This window comes from Bombus vancouverensis, chromosome 8 (assembly GCF_051014615.1).
Source record: "Bombus vancouverensis nearcticus chromosome 8, iyBomVanc1_principal, whole genome shotgun sequence".
Lineage (NCBI taxonomy): Eukaryota > Metazoa > Arthropoda > Insecta > Hymenoptera > Apidae > Bombus > Bombus vancouverensis.
Genome location: NC_134918.1, coordinates 493,709 through 513,441, shown reverse-complemented (window position 1 = coordinate 513,441; position 19,733 = coordinate 493,709). Strand labels below are relative to the sequence as shown.

General features: G+C 31.7%; 2 protein-coding genes across 6 annotated transcripts; one reads left to right on the top strand and one right to left on the bottom strand.

The window, feature by feature from the left end:
* Nucleotides 1–91: 91 nt before the first annotated feature.
* Nucleotides 92–3,250, bottom strand: Ostgamma (oligosaccharide transferase gamma subunit). The gene is made up of 8 exons (XM_033347984.2): nt 3,090–3,250; nt 2,647–2,825; nt 2,451–2,568; nt 1,766–1,906; nt 1,248–1,388; nt 1,030–1,180; nt 512–677; nt 92–305 (listed from the first exon to the last, which is right to left on the bottom strand). Exons 1-8 carry the CDS (start codon nt 3,180–3,182, stop codon nt 290–292), a joined length of 1,005 nt encoding a protein of 334 aa, XP_033203875.1. The 5' UTR covers nt 3,183–3,250; the 3' UTR covers nt 92–289.
* Nucleotides 3,251–3,843: 593 nt separating this feature from the next.
* On the top strand, nt 3,844–19,531 carry LOC117164733 (uncharacterized). Of its 5 annotated transcripts, none has more exons than XM_033348006.2 (15): nt 3,844–4,117; nt 8,381–8,550; nt 8,885–9,169; nt 9,244–9,468; nt 9,553–10,029; nt 10,107–10,289; nt 10,421–10,636; nt 10,893–11,087; nt 11,166–11,299; nt 16,709–17,081; nt 17,230–17,451; nt 17,535–17,603; nt 17,729–17,835; nt 17,913–18,066; nt 18,673–19,531. In XM_033348006.2, exons 1-15 carry the CDS (start codon nt 4,072–4,074, stop codon nt 18,856–18,858), a joined length of 3,042 nt encoding a protein of 1,013 aa, XP_033203897.1. In that variant the 5' UTR covers nt 3,844–4,071; the 3' UTR covers nt 18,859–19,531. The 5 variants fall into 5 exon arrangements, with proteins under 5 accessions (XP_033203897.1, XP_033203900.1, XP_033203898.1 ...); XM_033348009.2 differs by having other exon boundaries at nt 3,845–4,117; nt 10,421–10,621; XM_033348007.2 differs by lacking the exon at nt 3,844–4,117 and adding an exon at nt 6,195–6,304.
* Nucleotides 19,532–19,733: the final 202 nt, after the last annotated feature.

Genomic DNA, 19,733 nt, shown 5'->3' with positions numbered 1-19,733 from the left:
CTCATAGTTCTCACATGTTATATCCTCATAATATCTCCAGCCGCTAATGATCTTGTGTAATTGATGTGACTTAAGACAATAATAAAACAAATAAGATTTTAAATATTAATTTATTTTACATTACGTACAAACAAATGTAAATTATGATCAAAATACAACACTTTAACAATAATTAAAGCTAAAGTATTTATTTATTATTTGTATCCTAATTTTTAATATTGACAAATAAGTGCGAAATTTTCTTTGCAATATATACAAATATTGAGTTCTTGTGTATTTATTTATTCTTTCACTTGAACAGTAAGCTGAAACAAATAATTTAATCCTCTCTGAGATACGAGATAATAGTAATTCTTAGAAAAATATTAAAAGTGGAGTATATTGATATATTTATTCAGAATTTTTGCATACATCACAATAATTAATGTTTTTATAAATATATTAATATACACCAACATGGAAATATTTTATCAATTAAGAATAAAATACAAATTAAAAATATTTTATTTACCTGTACGGATAGCCCTGTACTTTGTTCCTAAATATTGATAACAGCAAACTAAAGAAGATAGCGACTAATCCAGCGCCTATTGCTGCGAATATTCGTCGCTTTTTTACATCACCTTTACGTAAAGCGGCTTCAGTCATTAATATCATACCCAATACCACTGCTCCATCTTATTACATTTTGTTAAGAAAAATATTAGCTATATATCTATGCATTGAGAAAGCCATGGTAAGGTCATAACAACTGTATAGTACACAAACCATAACATTTCACTGTCGAATATTTACGATTGTCGAATTTTGGCATTAATCCTTTATGAAATAAAAGAAATAGACCTTATTGAAATTTAATATAGTTTTTCAAAAATAGAAAATGTTTGATGATTTAGTAAAAACTTCGATTTTTGTATTACTTGATTAAACACCATATATAATACTATATTTGTTTAACAAATGCCTAAGGGTTAAACTAGATTAAAATTTATTTTATGAATCACTTACACACTTTAATAAAAAGGATACTCAAAATCATAACAATGTATGTTTCTAAAATAAATTGGCCTTGAGAAGAAGCATGTATGTAAGCTACGTTTCCACTGGGTGATCTATGTATGAAAGGTGGACCTCTAATATGATTCCACATTTGTCCAGATATCATTGTAAGCGTAAAGAACTGTTTTAAAAAAACATTAGAAGATAAATTGTCATTTCAATAAATATATTTATACCATGACTATTACCAATGCACCAAGACCCCAAATTGTTTTATTATAAATGAAATCTAAATTGTTACGCCTCAGGTATAAAAATCCTCCAATAAGTACTAGCAACATTATTATTGCCACTGTGCCAGAATAGTTCGGTGGTCTAAGTACTCTAATCTATAACACATTTTGAACATGTTAATATGATTCTTACTGATTAAATACTCATACATATATACAGGGTGGTTGGTAACTTGTGGTACAAGCGGAAAGGGGGTGATTTTACGCAAAGAAAGAAGTCGAAAATATAGAATAAACATTTTTCGTTTGAGGCTTTGTTTTCGAGAAAATTGACTTTGAATTTTCGCTCGGTAAGCGTGCACTTTATCACGTCTCGTTATAACGGATCTCACTGTAGATCGTTGTCTCGATGGAAAAATTTAAAAAAACTAAAAAAAAAAATTTTTATTCTATATTTTCGACTTCTTTTTTCGCATAGAATCACCCCCTTTCCGCTTGTACCACTAGTTACCAACTACCCTGTATATAAATACCTGAATATCAGTACGTTCAGATATCCACTTTGCAATTGCTTCTGCTGCAAATCCTACTCTTTGAATGTCCATAGTATCTGCAGGTTTTGGTTTGCCTTTTGGTGGAAAATGCATATATACTGGTGCAGTATTTAATCGCATCTATTGTAAATACATTTACTTTTATTTCTCATGTATTATATTCCTATATATATAGAGTGTCACAGGCAAAAATTCCACCATGTGTTTAATAGATTATTCTGAATCAAGGTCATATATAGTGAGACTTGGTTTATGTTTTTTTGAGATAATTGTTATTCACTTTGCGACATTATCAATTACCACAGTTTGAGTTTATGGAGTAATCTTCATTGATGTTAATAATCTTGTATACAACCTTATTACAACCTTGAACTAATATTTCCAATTCTTCTATGTCAGAAGTAAAATATGATCATGATATGGAAGCATAATAAATAATAAAAATCGATTTTATGTTAAAAGCATTACTATCAAAAGGAGACCGATTAGATATTTTTTACTCTTCTTAATGAATACTATAAGTACTATAAGTCCTTTAAGTATTGGTCCCTGTTTCTATTAATATATATGATTTTTATGATTCAGAATAACCTATCAAATATACTATGAAAATGATTTAGTTTCCTTCTGGGATAACCTGTATAAGCATAGATATATTGCATACCATTTGAAAAACATCAGATCCTTCATCAAAATCTACAGACGCAAAGAACAACTTCTTTGAATGAGATTGTAAATATCTGAATGAATTCGCTACTATTACAAATTCATCGTTTGCATGCCTGATAAAGTAAAAATATAAAAAGGCTAATTAACATTAAATGTAATAAAGTTTGAAGATAAATTAACATTAAAATTACCTGCATATGTGGCATTGTCTTTGAGGTGCCATAGCTGTAAACATTACAACAACAGAATAATTTCTTGGTGTAGTTTTAACATATTCTTTAAATTTTGCCCCATTGAACTTAATCACAGGTCTCGTGAGAGCTAATTCTGATAACTGCTGTACTCGGTCTGACAATGAAGAGCCAGGAGTCTGAAATACATTATTTTACTTATATTAAATATAAGAAAATTAAAATTTAAGTAAATTTTGAGTGATTGAAGGTTAAACATATTTTTGTTATGTTGAAAACTTGTATATTGCGTAAAATTGTTAAAGTGCATTAATAATAACGTTCTAATATTATCATAATTGTTTCATTGATCATTTTTGAAATGGATCGAATTTAAGAAATTGCAGAACTAATTTGTCATTTCCATATGTATAACAATTGCAACAAAGTAATTAAATTCTCACATTTTTCATCCTGTATTGCCCATAAACATGATTTAAACTTAAAATAAGTCCCAACAGTATAATACTTGTTTTAAAATCCATTACAAACAGCATAAATTAATATAGTACAAATACAAATAATCTTCTACTACAAGCACGTTACAGCTATGCAGATAATGTACGAATCTTATTGGTCTATACAATACGACGTGGCAAATTTTATCCAAATAAATAAACGTACCAAAACTTTATTATTTACACTAACCAAATATTTTTTTTATAAATTTATTTTTTATTTTATATATACATTGTATAATGACTTTTAAAATCATACATTCTATATTTTAAGTTTTTATGTAACATTTGTCAGGAGCGCATACAAAAATTTTTAAACTTTAAATTTTGATATCCTAGTATAAAACCACAATTTAATTTTTAATTTTCTTCTAAAACTTCCAAATATTTTAGATATTATAAATAACATATAATGTTATAAACATTAATTATAATCATAATAAAGTAGTTTAAAATGTAAATTTGTAATTGTATACGTTAGTTGAATATATATTCAACTTATATATATAAAATAAATTTTCATTTAAATGTCGTCAGTAAATTGTCATTAAATTTATCTTCTAATGATCTAAGTTTTTAGTACGGGATTGGTTCATAGCAGAAATGTATCTATTATCTGATTGGTCAGTTACATAACACATGCCCGTTGATTCGTCATTTTACTATTGTCAACTTGTGTAACCGTTATTTCAAATCAGAAGGACCGGTGGAGTGAAGAAATGTTTGAATCCGACTAGGAAGTTAATGTCGTGACCAGTGCTTTTCCCTCTCATTCAAAGATTACAGTTCAAAGGCGGAACTGGTGTAACGAACACCGTGAACAGTGTTTTTCTCCGTACTAAAATCAGTGATAAGTATTAACATTATTTTCAAAGTTGTTAGTTTCTTGTTGTGTTTTGTTGTCTAAATACGTTAAAAACATTTCACAATGTCATTTTCAAAAGCCAGAATTCAAAGATTTAATGAATTCGAAAGTAAGTAAACATATATCTTTATAACTCTATTTTCCTTGGTACGCATTATAATGTATGCACTCTTATATATGTAAAATGATAGTAATGTTATTATTTTATAAATTTGTTGTTTTCATTACCTCTCTACTTTTTCGAAATTACCAGATGTTGTGTAATTTTTATATTTACACAATATGTATTTGGCGGGAAGTAAATTGAAGATATGTTAGAAAATATTAACATCAATATGAAATATTATTTATTTATATGTAGAAGTACATACATATATATATTCTAGTTGTCATATATCCTTTATTGTTAACTAGTACAGTTAATTATAATTAACAAGATAAGTTTACTTATCAGAAAGTACAGTATAATGTATGTAGTGTACGTATTTAACAAATATAATATAATTTTTATAGTATAAATATAATGACATTACGATGATAATATATGAATGATAATATAAGAAATTCTATTATGTTTCAGTATTGGAAAACAATTTTGTTTCTAAATTATGAGTCTTTTACCTGAGAAATAGTTATCAAAGTATTAAATATTACTTGTATTATGCATTTATATGTGAATTTATGTAAATGATAAATTATTTCTTATTTTACAGTAATAAAAATAGAAGCTTGGCAATATTTTTGTATATTATGTATTGTATAGTAATATATGTATATTATAACAGTGTTTTATATATCATTTTCAAAAATTAATTTTTATTCACTGGATTAGCAGAATTTTATTAGTTAACACATTGATTTTCTCGAACGAAGTCAATGGTAAAATTAAATTCATTATTTATTTCTATCTTTTACGTAACTTAAGTTATAAATATATGTTATTGTAAATATAACAACATATTGTAGCAGAAAAATCTCATAACAAAAATAATGAACGATCGATCGTTTAATTATTATAGAATTATTAATGATATATCCTTTTTCTAGGCTGTGGAGCCGAAAAATAAATAAATATATGTATATATATACAGTACCGGACAAAAGTTTAAGACTACCTTTCTGATAGTTTATTGCATTATATTATAGATTCTAAATGACCTACAGTTCGAAGTTGTCCTTACAATTACATGTACACTCAAAATTTATCTACGAACAGTCACGATACTTTTAAAACATTTGAAGTATTTGAAAGGATAAGTATGAAACAATTCGATGCTGTATTTGCTGCGAACGTTCAAACATTAAGACGAACATTCAAATACAGTAGTGCTACGAATTTATCCAACAATAAAAGTCTATTTAACATGACATATTAAATTTATAACAACAATCTACGCCTAGAAGATAGAAAATTTGTTACATCACTACGCAAGAGAAAATAGCCATTTGCCAAAATATAGCACATATTATTGCAGGATCTGAGATAGCGTGCAAGCAGTTATGATACCTAAAAATTTTAGAAAAAAAAATGGGTGCTATTAGAATGAACCAAAAAATTACAGTAAAGATGGGCCATTGCATCCACCGGTTATCTGAAAAGAATAATTTTCGAACTGTTACTGATTTTTAAAATGAAATTTATGCTACTAATGTTCTGAACATTTGTGAAAGAGCTCTTTGAAGGCGTCTTCATGATTTTGTCATTAAAGGACGTACGTTTCGGAAGAATCCAATGTCCAATTGTAAGAATCGGAAACTGGGAATTGCTTTTACTGAAGCACGCGAACACTGAACAGTACAAGTATGAACAGTATATTTAAAAAAGTATTATTTTCTGATGTATCGAAATTTAGTACGCTATAATAAAGCGAAGTTCAATAACGAATAATTGCAGACTATTGGTTATTTATTATGTACAACATAGCGCGATAATTTATCAGAAAGGTAGTGGTTTCAAACTTTTCTCTGCTACTGTATATTATGTATGTTTATACAAGGTGTGTGCGTGCGTGCTTGCGTGCGTGTGTGTGTGTGTATGCATTACTGATGCAGTATGTATATGTATAATAATAATAATTTTATAATAATTAAAAATAAATATCACTAAATTATCTAAATAAAAAAGAATATAAGATAATGAAATAAGAAGATGAGACGTCGGAAGCCATTTAATTCTTAAAATTAAGTGTTACATGCAAGAATAAGAGAGAGGGGGATAAAAGGCGTATGATATAAGATCGATTTCGTTACGCAACTATGAAAGAAGGGGTGGTTTGGACGTTAGAGAGTACACCTGGTAATTTGATGATCCCATAGAGCATGTTTCTTGCATTTAGAAACAGCTGTCTTTCATTTGCGCTTACTCTATGTAAACTAACACCTACCGAAACGGGATTTCTTTTTACCAACGTTAGTTGTGTTACTACCCCTTCCACTTCTCATAATATATAATAAAATCAACTAAAAATGTTTGGAAATTAATCAAATGAATTTCATTTGTATACAATTATTTCGCAATAATTATATTATATTACAATTATTATTCAAACTTATTGATATTTATCATTTCACTTATAGTAGCTTATCCAAATATTTGAGTACTTATAAAAACTTTACATGACACATGAAACATGAAACATGAATTTTTATTAGCACTTCAATGATATTTGACTGTCATTGTTGTATTGGTAATGTTTGAAATAAATCTGAAAACATATGTACAAGTTACAAGATATTCAGTGCATATATATATTGTAGGAATCACAAAAGAGTATGTAAGCAGTCAATTAAGGATTATATTAATAAGTGTCTTATATGTTTAAAGTGACTCTTCATGCTGTATATATAAATATATGTTTGTAATAGGTACTAAATACATGTTTGTACATAGTAAGTTTATATGAATTCTACTTATATGAACAAAATTTTATTTAGTGCCTGATTAACTGAACTTCAATCGTGATTCTATTATCTTAATAGTTGCTAAATGTTACTCTGATTATATAATGCCTAACATGTATTTGTTTATCTATATTTAGCCAAATGATTTTTCTCAATGCTTTTATTATTTACATTTTTGTTTATTATTTCCAAATGTATATTTTGATTGAATTTTGCAGTATATGTTATTTATCCTCTACATATAAAACATTAAATTAATTTTATGTTAAGGATTACATTAAATTACAGTTATCTGAATTCGTGGTCTGATATTCTGTATATTAAAAAATAAGTAAAGAATTAAGTCAAATTATACAATTACTGACCTTAAAAATTAATTTCTAAAATCATAAGTTTTAAAACTTATCATGTATTTATAAGCAAATATTTGGATCCATTTATACAAGTGTGAATTCTGATTAACTGAGTGATAAATTATATAAAGTGGAGAGAATTAAGTAGATTTCTATTATATGAATAACTTGCCCATATAAACTTGTGTATTCACTAACAGATTCATATAAATAGCATATTACTGTACATTTTTAGATAAGTTTAAAATTTTATTTCAGTGTAATCATGACAATTGTGTTCCATTATAGGATTAGTGAAATTTTAAAATGTTTTATATAACGCACATAATACATATATGTACATACATGAAAGTTTTCCATGGTAAATATTCAAATACTCTCATAATCTTTATGCCCATATAGGATGTAAACAAATTTTTTGTCATGACCACAATCATATAGAAAGGTCTCGACACTTGCTAGAGAAAACTGTTCGAAAATTGAGTCGTGTCTAGTCATGAAAAATTAACATGGAAGGTCAATAACAAAGTAGTACGCGTTCTTACGAGACAAACAGAGATGAGTGTCATGCATGCTCAGAACGAAAATCTTCTTGTCTTCCATGTTGATTTTTTATGACTACTTACGATTCATTACAATACATTAGTTACAGATACTGTTACGATACATTATGAATACATGAACAATAACAGGAAAGCACAAACAAGAATATACCTATAGAATCCCATTTCATTAAATGTTTTTTTATGAAATTATTTATACAAAGCTTTCAAAAAATATATTTTATACAGTGACTACAATTAGTATTTGTACATATACTTATTTTCCAATGAAACGTTTTTTTTGTAAGTTCTCTATTTCATTTCCACAGTATCAATTTTTTGTAATCATATGTAAGTATTAGTAAATGAAATATTTAATATACTCGAATGTAATTAATTAGTGTGTAATAATTATTATATTAGTATATATTATTAGTATATATATGCTATAATAAATATAATGATGTACAAATACTTATTGCAGTCACTATATATATATATATATATATATATATATATATATATATATATATCTTCTTTTCTTAATTTATATTTTAAAAGAAATAATTGTTACAGATGATGTACCTCCACCAGGGGCGTATGATCCAAAATTAGATAGTAAAGTAAAAGGTTTTGTTATTGAAAAGTCAGAGAGATTTCATGACAACAAAAGCGTTGCCAGTGCAGAGTGCAATGTATCAGTATGCACTAAAAATGCAAGCAATGTGGCAATTACTTTTAGAACGGTGCGAAATAGAAATTAATTGGATGTAAAAAATTTTCTTATTGATCTTGCAAGGGATGCAGTTGATCTGAGAGATATGTACAGAAGTATTATTTAATTGTTCATATTTTAAATTTTTTTTACAACAAATGCATATGTAGTTGGAATGTATGTTTTAATAAATTTACATGTTTTCCATATATTCATACACTTTTCATGTAAAACTTGGCACTATGGCACAAATTACTGTATCTCTTGGATATACCGCAACTTACAGAGAGTTAATGAGTTATGAAAAAATATATATGTTTTTTTTTAGAAAATATTTTAATATCAGTAACAATATGTATTTTTAGCCACAACCACCACGAAAACACAATCGAGACCAAACAAGATCAAGTTCAAAAGTGAAGTCACGTGGGCTTATTACTGCTAACGACCAAAAATTGAAGTACGATTCCGAGCATCAACTTGCTGATCTTCAAGTAGAATGTTCCAACAAAGACAGGACGATACAAGAGCTTGAGAAGCACATCGAGGACATGAAGGAGGAAGTACAGAAATTAGAATTGCAACTCAACGAGTTACATAAAAAACAAACAGAAGTAGAGGAGCAACACCGAAAGGACATAGAAATAATGGTTGTAAAATACTTTTTACCAAGAAGTATAATTTTATTTCTAACAAATATTTTATTAACGACTCCTGCATCCAGGCTAAATTGCAACAAGAAATTTTAAATGGTTACGATGAAAAGCATCAAACCGAAGTGAAGCGCCTTCGTTCTCAGCTTTTGGAAGTTTCAGAGGAGAAAGAACGCGAAATTGAAGCAAGAAAAGCTATGGAAGGTGATCTTAGAAATCGTATCGCGGATTTCTCGAAAAGAATAGCAGCGTTAGAATATGAATTGGCAGATAAAAAACACACAAACGTGAAAAGAGTAAATACTTGTTTATTTTGAAGAATTAAAATGATTTGGAAACATTGTAACTCTATCACAATTTTTAAAATTTGTTCTTCATAGGTTCAATCTCTTGAAATACAAATTGAAGAACTAACAATAAAATTAGAAGAGATAACAGTAAGTCACAAATATGAAGTTGGCTTGCTGGAACAAGAAAAGGCCAAACTTAATTCATGTGTTATTAATTTAATGGAGGAACGTGATAAGTTGGAGCTAAAGTTGCAAAAGCGACAAAATGTAGTTCTTGAACTACAAGGACAACTATCTGCCCTTCAATGTGAATTAGATGAACTAAAGGGTGAATATGAAAAAGTTGTTGAAAATTTTTCGAAAAAAGTGGGTGATCTTAGATATAAATATGAAGAAGAAACTAATAAATTGAAACTCGATTTTGGAAAAGAAAAAATGATCCTTATCAATGAAAACGAATTTGAAATGTCGCGTAGGATAGAAATTGAAGCTAAAGTAAAAGATATTGACGAAGAAAATAATTTTTTGAGAAAAGAACTGGAAAACGTTCAAAATCTTTCCAAAGATGTAAATATTAAAATTTTTACCTGTTTGAATAATAATAAAAACATTTTCTTAACTTCCTACTTTTTATTTTAATTCAGGTTAATAATCGTTTACGTGAGGCGCATCAAGAATTAGAAGATTCACATAGAAAACACACTCTTATTTTGAAAAAACATCAGGAAGAATTAGGTGATATAATAAAACTTCATGATGAAGAAAAATATAAACTGAAAAAGCAATTGGAGGATGCAAGATTGAATTATATAAAAGAAATAGAAAATGTATATTCATATGTTGTTTTATCTTTTTTTTTTTTTGTATATTTTAATTCGAAACATAGACAAGATTTACATACATTGTTTGTTATATAATAATCTTTTTGTGAAATAACATATACTAATTTTTTCCGTAGCTAACGGTAGCAAGAGACAAAGAAGTATCAGAAGTAAAAGAAGCTGCGGGCAAAATGATCGAAGAAGAAACGAAACGAATTAAACAACATGCAGATAAATTAGTAACAAATGCAGAAGCTGTTACGAGAGAAACATTGGCAGCTTGCCGTACCGAATGTGAGGAAAGAGTAAAAAGAGTGATTGCTGATAGTGACGCGAAAGTAAGCGGGTCACACGTGCGTAAAATAAAAAACATCACTGACTGAATTCTTTCTTCTAACACCCAATAAAAAATCGTCCAATAAAAATTCTTTTTTACTATACCGAGAAGAGAAAGAGTTATACTGAAAGAATTTTTATTGTGGACACTATTTCTTTTTCGAAACCTCTTTTAATATTTTCTCTTCCAGTTTCTGTGATGTTTGCCGAATATTTTATGCTCTTTTGTAAGAACGTATGCATATAGTTTTTAAAATGAATTTATTAATCTAGATAAATGCTATGATCAGAGAGGCAAAGATTACTGTAGAGGAAGAAATGCGACTTACCGCGGAAAGGTATAAAGCGTGTTTAGCGCGAGTAGAAATGGAACGAACGGCATTAGACGAAAAACTGGCGATTAAAGATGCTGAAATTAATAGACTTTCCGCGACTCTGGAAGAATTAAAGAACTCTGCAGAAACTCAGGTGGGTTGTAAAACGTAATCAAAAATAAAGATAATATTTCAAAGTACCAGTTTGTAATAATTGATTAAACGAATTTAGGAAAGTTTTGGCCAAAGCTTACAAATAGAATTAGATCGAGCAGAAACTGAACTAGCAGAAAAGAAAGATGAATTAAGAGCTCTAAAAGATCAAATCCGAGCAGAGGCAGCGGAAATGGTAGCTAGACGAAAGAGGTATATCATTTTTCACAGAAAGAACTATATGTATTTTTATAAATAGGTACTTATATATATATGTCGGAGATGAAAGAACACCAGAGTCTGTAATTGAACAATTGTAGTTATTCAATCCGATTGTAATTGTTCGAGAGTTGTGATAATGAGCTTGGGCTCGAGGCGACAGTCAGTCGCCGAACGTAGCCGCGGTCACGGGATGAACGCTTTGCCTAGCAAAGGTATGGAGTAATTCTATAGCTCTCCTTAAAGGAAATATTCGCGGCGACACGCGACAGTAAACATTCCAACGGTTTCTGTCCCGTGGCTCGCCACACGCAGACCCTATTCTTCGAGTAAGATGATTGCCAGATGTCGATGCGTCTCCGCAGTACATGTTCGGCTAGCCCGAGGGCCCGTTATAAATCTTAAGGTTTAGTTAACTAAGTCCTTCAAACAGACAAACAGTCTTTGTCCCAACTACGGGAAGATAGGGGAGACATATTTTTCAACGAGCGGCGTCTCCCACTAGCAACTTTCCCTCGAAGGCGGCTAGCATCTTTTTCTAACCACCGATATGGAGATTGACCAATTAGCAGCAACGTCAATTTCCCTTACTTTCTGAACGAAAGCTTTTCTCGACGAATCCGATGATCTCGTATCCTTAGACACACCCCATTATAGTTTTCCTCTGTGGCATCATCGGGACGGGAAAGGCATTCTCGTTCGCGATCTCACTGATGAAAGGAGTAACCCTTTACGACCAGTGAATATCACGCATCCGACTTAGATTTTGTGAGTACGTTCATCTATCATCCCGCCGACCGCGGATTCGTTATTGAACCTAGGATCATTGTCATTAGTTTCTCAAGTGCCTAACTACCACGGTTACTTGTCCGGCTCTATAATAATCGTATTTGCACTAGTCAATGTCTTCTCTATTGCATAACGACAACGTGTAACCCAAACGAAGATTCGTTTCACGCCCCTAACCCTAATTCTAATGTGCGCTCCGACATCAGAAGTGGGATCAGTGCCGATTATAACAGTGCAAGAGCTTACGACCATCGTGCGCGAGTTAATTCCGTCGCTAGTGCAAAAATCGATTGTGGAACCTAACAATTTTTCGACTCCGCTGCATGGTGCGCAGCTACCAATCTGATTATGGAGGAAGATCCTTTACAAAGCAGTGCCCTGAATATAATTTCAATACCGAGTGTCGAATCGACTTCTACGTAGTGGAGGCGTTAACTGGTAGATCAAGCCATCCGGGTGAGTCGTTTCCATTTTACCCCGATTTCGGAGCCGAGTGTTTGCTAATTAAAGAATCCGTAGTCTTGAGAATCTCTGGCAAAAGAACGATTGATATAGTAGTAATGCGAGGAATAAGAAATATTGGTACTAAACGTATCGCTCAAATCTTGTCCATTGCAGGTGTCGGTGGTTAGAGATAAACTTTTCATGTTCTCGCTGATAGTTATTTAACAATACGATATCGCGATTGCTCGTTAAATTTTAAGCCAAGATTTTGACGTAATATTACATGTGTAAAACAAAAATAATTAATGCCTGTAATAAAACCGCTGAAAACGAGATCGATGTTAATGAAGTTGACAATGAGGTACGTGGTAGTGATAAAAATCGATTAATCTTTCTTTTCGAAAATTCAGAGATTCATCCGTTACGGGTTCCCTACGTACTCGTACAAAAAAAAATACAGGCCAGGTAGAAGTACAATTAATTTATCCTAACATCGCTGTACAAGGAGTCCTAATAGACTTCGCGAGCGCAGAATAGTACGTGATAGAACAAGCGACTTAATTACAGCCAAAAATCATAAAGCCTAGTAATTCACCGTCCGCGAGCCCTGTGTTACTCGTGAAGACGAACAATGGTTCAGATAGATGATAGGTAGATTTTCGAGAACTAAATAAATATACGGTCGCGGATCGGTATCCTTTACCCCTTACTGCGGATCAAGTCGCGAGATTGCAAAAGCGAGATATTTTATTATTCTCGACATGGCCGGTGGGTTTCTCCAAATCCCTATTCATCCTAATTCTAGGAAGTATACAGCATTGATTACCCTCGATGAACAATTTGGATAATAAGTTGTTGTTTTCTTCGAATTCTTTTGTGCCTTTGTTCGATCCGTTTGATGTCCTTTATTTGCATAACATAAGTGCGTGCGCGTTTAATGTTTCTTCCGGAAGTCATCTTCGGGACGACGATACTATGCTGACCCTGTCGAAAATGGGGATTCTTATACTTTCGGACAACCCTAATAATTGTGCAGCTCATACTTGTCTAAATATTCTAATATTTATGTTCTTCCTTGCTACAATTTTGTAAACCATCAAAGCGTTTACTACGGAAATCCTCAGGAGACGTCGCGAATACGTATGAGTTACGGTCCGGCACCCTCCATCATAAAATACAGAGAAAAGGTAGAACTCTCTGCTTGCCCATCGTTCCAAGAGGGCTTAGGTGGTCCGTTATTAACCATGTGCAACAGTCAATTATGCACTTAGGTTGGGATAAAACGCTTGAGAAACTGTGCGAGTGTTACTGGTTCGAAGGAATGGCGGAGTATGTTCGCGAATTCGTAGAGAACTGTCACGCTTGTCAAGTTTCGAAGGCCAGTTCAGGTAAAATACGAGCTGAATTACATCCTATACCTAAGACCAGCATACCTTGGCTTACAGTTCACGTGGACATAACGGGTAAACTAAGCGGTAAAAGTGGTTCGAAAGAATATGTCATTGTTTTGGTCTACGTCTTCACTAAATTCGCATATCTGCATCATACTCGTAAAGTAGATTTCCCTAGTACCGTTAAAGCACTTACGTACTATATTTTTATTCGGCAGTCCTTGCCGGACAATAGCGGATCAAGAGAGGTGTCCTAACGGGTAAAGAATTCCAAGATTTCTGGCAAGGTGAACACTAAAACTCCTCTTAATCTCAATCGGTGCGAGTAGGGCCAACGGTCAGGTAGAGCGTATTACGGGTACGTTGAAAATTATGTTCACGATCATAGAAACGACCGGGCGATCGTGGCTAGACGCGGTTGGCAAAATACGGCTGGCTTTAAATTGCACCACCAACCGCGTGACTAAATCGAGTCCATTGGAACTATTAATTGGTGGAACAGCAAAGACCTTACGACTCGTTGATACCCGATAATATCGAAGAAAAAGAAGTAGATATCTCTAATGTAAGACAGCGGGCAATAGAGGATATAGAAATTGGTGCTAGGTACGATAAAGGTGGAGTTGACAAAACTAAAGCTAAGGTAGTTAGGTTTAACCTTGGTGATTTTGTATTATGCAAAAACGAGGAAAGAAACCAGACGAAGTTAGATCCGAAATTCAGAGGTCCATTCGAGATAGCAAAGATTTTGGAAGGAGATAGATATACTTTAAAAACCTTAGACGGCAAACAATCATATAAGGACAGACATGACAGACTGAGAAAGATGCTAGAAAGTTGCGCCCCTGCTGAGATGGACGTCTGCGGTGATGATAACGATGGTGATAATAACGATGCAAGTGCACTGACCTCAGAGGATCATTAACACCACGTTGTGGTCGTAGTGTATACCCACAGTGACGTTTTGCGTATCTGCAATATATCCACTGTGATGTCTCATACATCTGTAATATACCCACAGTGACGTTTTGCGTATCTGCAATATATCCACTGTGATGTCTCATACATCTGTAATATACCCACAGTGACGTTTTGCGTATCTGCAATATATCCACTGTGATGTCTCATACATCTGTGATATACCCACAGTGACGTTTTGCGTATCTGCAATATATCCACTGTGATGTCTCATACATCTGTAATATACCCACAGTGACGTTTTGCGTATCTGCAATATATCCACTGTGATGTCTTATACATCTGTAATATACCCACAGTGACGTTTGCGTATCTGCAATATATCCACTGTGATGTTTCATGTATCTGTAATATACCCACAGTGACGTTTTGCGTATCTGCAATATATCCACTGTGATGTCTCATACATCTGTAATATACCCACAGTGACGTTTTGCGTGTCTGCAATATATCCACTGTGATGTTTCATACATCTGCAATATACCCACAGTGATACACCCAACGTAGCAATATGATCCAACCAACTGAGATTCATCAGTGTACGAAATCGAACATGATCTGTCGTGTCATTACGGTCTGGCGACTCACAGAACGCAACTAGCACTTTGAATACAAATTATAACGCTACAAATTCTTGTTCTCTTTTAGTTTTGCGTTGTCAAGCCTCCGAACGAAATTTTGTTATTGCACTGGACCCTTGACTTACTTGGACATTTAGTTAAATCGTAAATAATGTCAGTTGCATCCAATCTAATGTAAGAAAGCACGATATTTTAGTTACACACGAGGACGTGTGATAGTCAGGATGGCCGTGTCGGAGATGAAAGAACACCAGAGTCTGTAATTGAACAATTGTAGTTATTCAATCCGATTGTAATTGTTCGAGAGTTGTGATAATGAGCTTGGGCTCGAGGCGACAGTCAGTCGCCGAACGTAGCCGCGGTCACGGGATGAACGCTTTGCCTAGCAAAGGTATGGAGTAATTCTATAGCTCTCCTTAAAGGAAATATTCGTGGCGACACGCGACAGTAAACATTCCAACGGTTTCTGTCCCGTGGCTCGCCACACGCAGACCCTATTCTTCGAGTAAGATGATTGCCAGATGTCGATGCGTCTCCGCAGTACATGTTCGGCTAGCCCGAGGGCCCGTTATAAATCTTAAGGTTTAGTTAACTAAGTCCTTCAAACAGACAAACAGTCTTTGTCCCAACTACGGGAAGATAGGGGAGACATATTTTTCAACGAGCGGCGTCTCCCACTAGCAACTTTCCCTCGAAGGCGGCTAGCATCTTTTTCTAACCACCGATATGGAGATTGACCAATTAGCAGCAACGTCAATTTCCCTTACTTTCTGAACGAAAGCTTTTCTCGACGAATCCGATGATCTCGTATCCTTAGACACACCCCATTATAGTTTTCCTCTGTGGCATCATCGGGACGGGAAAGGCATTCTCGTTCGCGATCTCACTGATGAAAGGAGTAACCCTTTACGACCAGTGAATATCACGCATCCGACTTAGATTTTGTGAGTACGTTCATCTATCATCCCGCCGACCGCGGATTCGTTATTGAACCTAGGATCATTGTCATTAGTTTCTCAAGTGCCTAACTACCACGGTTACTTGTCCGGCTCTATAATAATCGTATTTGCACTAGTCAATGTCTTCTCTATTGCATAACGACAACGTGTAACCCAAACGAAGATTCGTTTCACGCCCCTAACCCTAATTCTAATGTGCGCTCCGACATATATATATATACACATATGTATACATGTATACATGTACGAAATTTTATTTAGATTCGAAGTTATAATGGCTGAAAATCAAGCATCAGTTGCTGCTTTAACTAAACGTTTGGCTCAAAGTAATGCTGAAGTGGAAAGATTACAGCATGAATTAAAACGTGGTGAAGATTGCATAAACGAACATCGTGATTTACTGAGTATTATGCGCAACAACTCTCAAATAGTACATGAACAGGTGCATGTTTTGATGGATCAATTAGACGCCAAAAAGGGATTGGTCGATCAACTCGAAGCTGAAAGTTTAAGCGAATTGGAATCATTAAAATCTGTATTCGAAGCTAAAATCGATGACTTAAAGAAAATAGCAACCAGACAAGTTGCGAAATTACAAGCTGAGAATGATGTGAAGACCGCACAAAATATTGAGGTGCTCTTTATTTTCTATTTTTGTTTTAAAAGTATTAAAAATTTTAATAAGTGAAAAATTTGAGAATTATAATAATTATTTTGATGTAATGTGATTAATTGCTTAAAGAGGAAAGTAAATCACTTTATCATCTCATTTCGAATTTTAGATGAAAAATCAGCTTCAAGAAATGGCTAACCATCTTGCTGAAGCACAAAGTATGCTGCTTAAATTGGAAGAAAGAAACGATGCTCAAGAACTCGAAATTTCTCGAGCGGATATGCTAAACAACAAATTTAACGAACAGTTGAAAGAACGTGAAACAGCAATAGAAGACTTAAATAAATTGTTAGAGCATCAATCAGAAATTCAAAAAGTTACCTTAAATGAAGTATGCTCTCGAAATTGTTATATTAATGCTTCCTTTTTACGTAATAAAATATACGAATTTAATTATTTTTACTATTTTTACAGGCAAGTCTGAAAATAGGAGAACTTTCTGATAAAATTAAATGTCTTGAAGAAAAGGATAGCCAGATATCGGTAATCGATTATTTTTTTTTATGTTTTATATCTGAAAAGATAAAGAAAAGAATTTAAAAGAATACAGTAATTGTTGTATTTTGTAACATATATGTAATTTATTAAAAAATATTGTATCTGTGTAGAAACATAATGAATTACTCGAAGAAGAACAGAACAAATGGAGAAGTTTAGAAAAAACGATTATAGAAAAGCTTGAAGAAGAAAAATCTCGCCGAGAAGCAGCTGAAGAGTACGTTGTTTTCTCCTCTAAAAACAAGAATAATCTAAGAAAGTTATAAAATAATAAATTTATTTTTGTCTGTTTAGTGAAGTGAAAAAGCTTTCTAAATATAACGAGCAACTTCTAAAAGATTATCAAGAAATCCATGAAAAATACGCTGAAGTTGTTGGTCATCATAATCACAGGCAAAGAATTAAACATGTATCTCAATTGAAAGATAAAATCAATCAACTCGAACAGGTGCGTTTAATTATCTGTCTTGGCATCGTGATCATTTTATATTGCATGTTGAATTGATATCCTTATCATAATAGTAGTAATATCTTTTAATATTACAAACATTTAACATTGAAACATATATTGATTGTTAAATTATTGAATGAAAATATTAAATTTTCTGTTTATATTTATAGTATGTTAATTCGTCTCACTGTTTATTTTTGTGTGCATTATTATTAATGAATGTTGATTCATTGTTATAATGTACTGAATTTGACAAACTATTTGGTTTCTTTTATTTTACTTTTAATGATATACCATAATTTTGTGTGAATTTAGGCTAGCACCACTTTGTTGTTTAGGTATTCACTCAGTAGTGTGCCCAACTTATTTGTTTAAACAATAGGAGAGAATATGTATATATTGACTGAGAATATTAAATGTATATAAATAAATTATTTCTATTGCGTAAATGGTATTATTCAATTTCATTTGCATTGGTCTAATTATTTTTTCTTGCTTCTCTTAGTTGCAAGTATTAACTTATATACATAAGTACCTAAATACTTATGTAGTATATATTGATTGATTGTAAAATAAATGTGATAAAATGTAAATTGCTTTTAGGATTTATATGCGAAGACGAGGACAATAGAACAGCAGCACAAGATGATAGAAAAATTGAGAGCAGAAGAGAAACGTGCGCATAGTAAAGGAAAAGAGAACATGTTAGGAATTTCACAGAACACTTTTGCGACACCTATTCCTTCCCCACATAAACCATTGACGCCACTAAGGAATCGGAATGATTAGTTTTAATATTAGCATATTATTCATTTATGATTATCATAAATGCGAGTTGGTAATAATTTACATTAATGTTTACATAATTTACAATAATTTACATTAATGTTTATATTTTAAGAAACATATTCGAATTACTGCATCAGTGATTAAGATATTAAGTTTGCCAGAGCTTTAATATGTTAAAATTATAAATATATATTATATAGTAAATAGATCCTTTGTAAGTACTGATTTTCAAACTTCTAATAAATGAATAATTTTTGTGGTTATTATAAATACGATTTAAAAATAATTTAATTAAACTCATGTAGTAATTCTAAATAAATATTTACTTCCTGAAATACATATAAAACACATACTGTGTACGTCGTGACTGTATTATAATTACTTATTGATGTAATAATTATCGACTCGCATTTATAATAATTTTTGAATCAGTATGCATGAATTTTTTTATTATGAAACATATTTATAACTGTAACATTTTTAAATCCATAACAAATTTAATAACTTAATACAAGATCTAATACTCTATGTAAGGTCAAGTGTTCAGTTTGCTAGGTTCTGTTAAAAGTCTGTAATAATAATGTTTCGTTATAAAGATTACATGTTTGAGCGATATTGACTTTCTAAACTTATGTTTAACTTGTACAATCGATATTAAAAGAAGGAAAAGGAATTTTATTTATATGACAGATGTTTTTCCCCGACGTTTCAATATATATCAATTACATAAATTTTATTTGTAATACATTTTTGTAATCTATGACTATATATTGAACTTTGAAAAGTAATATTAAAATCAATGTGAGTGAACAAGTTCTATTGCATGAGTTTCTCGTATGAGATTATATATACTGCTGAAAAGAATCGCTTATTCT

Excerpts from the sequence above, each read along its gene's own strand:
- Ostgamma (XM_033347984.2), bottom strand. The coding sequence starts at position 3,182 with ATGCTGTTTGTAATGGATTTTAAAACAAGTATTATACTGTTGGGACTT. Across the intron at positions 2,826-3,089 it reads GGCAATACAGGATGAAAAAT|ACTCCTGGCTCTTCATTGTC; the intron begins GTGAGAATTTAA and ends AATGTATTTCAG. Across the intron at positions 1,907-2,450 it reads GATCTGATGTTTTTCAAATG|ATGCGATTAAATACTGCACC; the intron begins GTATGCAATATA and ends TATTTACAATAG.
- LOC117164733 (XM_033348006.2), top strand. The coding sequence starts at position 4,072 with ATGTCATTTTCAAAAGCCAGAATTCAAAGATTTAATGAATTCGAAA. Across the intron at positions 9,170-9,243 it reads GAAAGGACATAGAAATAATG|GCTAAATTGCAACAAGAAAT; the intron begins GTTGTAAAATAC and ends TCCTGCATCCAG. Across the intron at positions 11,300-16,708 it reads ATGGTAGCTAGACGAAAGAG|ATTCGAAGTTATAATGGCTG; the intron begins GTATATCATTTT and ends AATTTTATTTAG.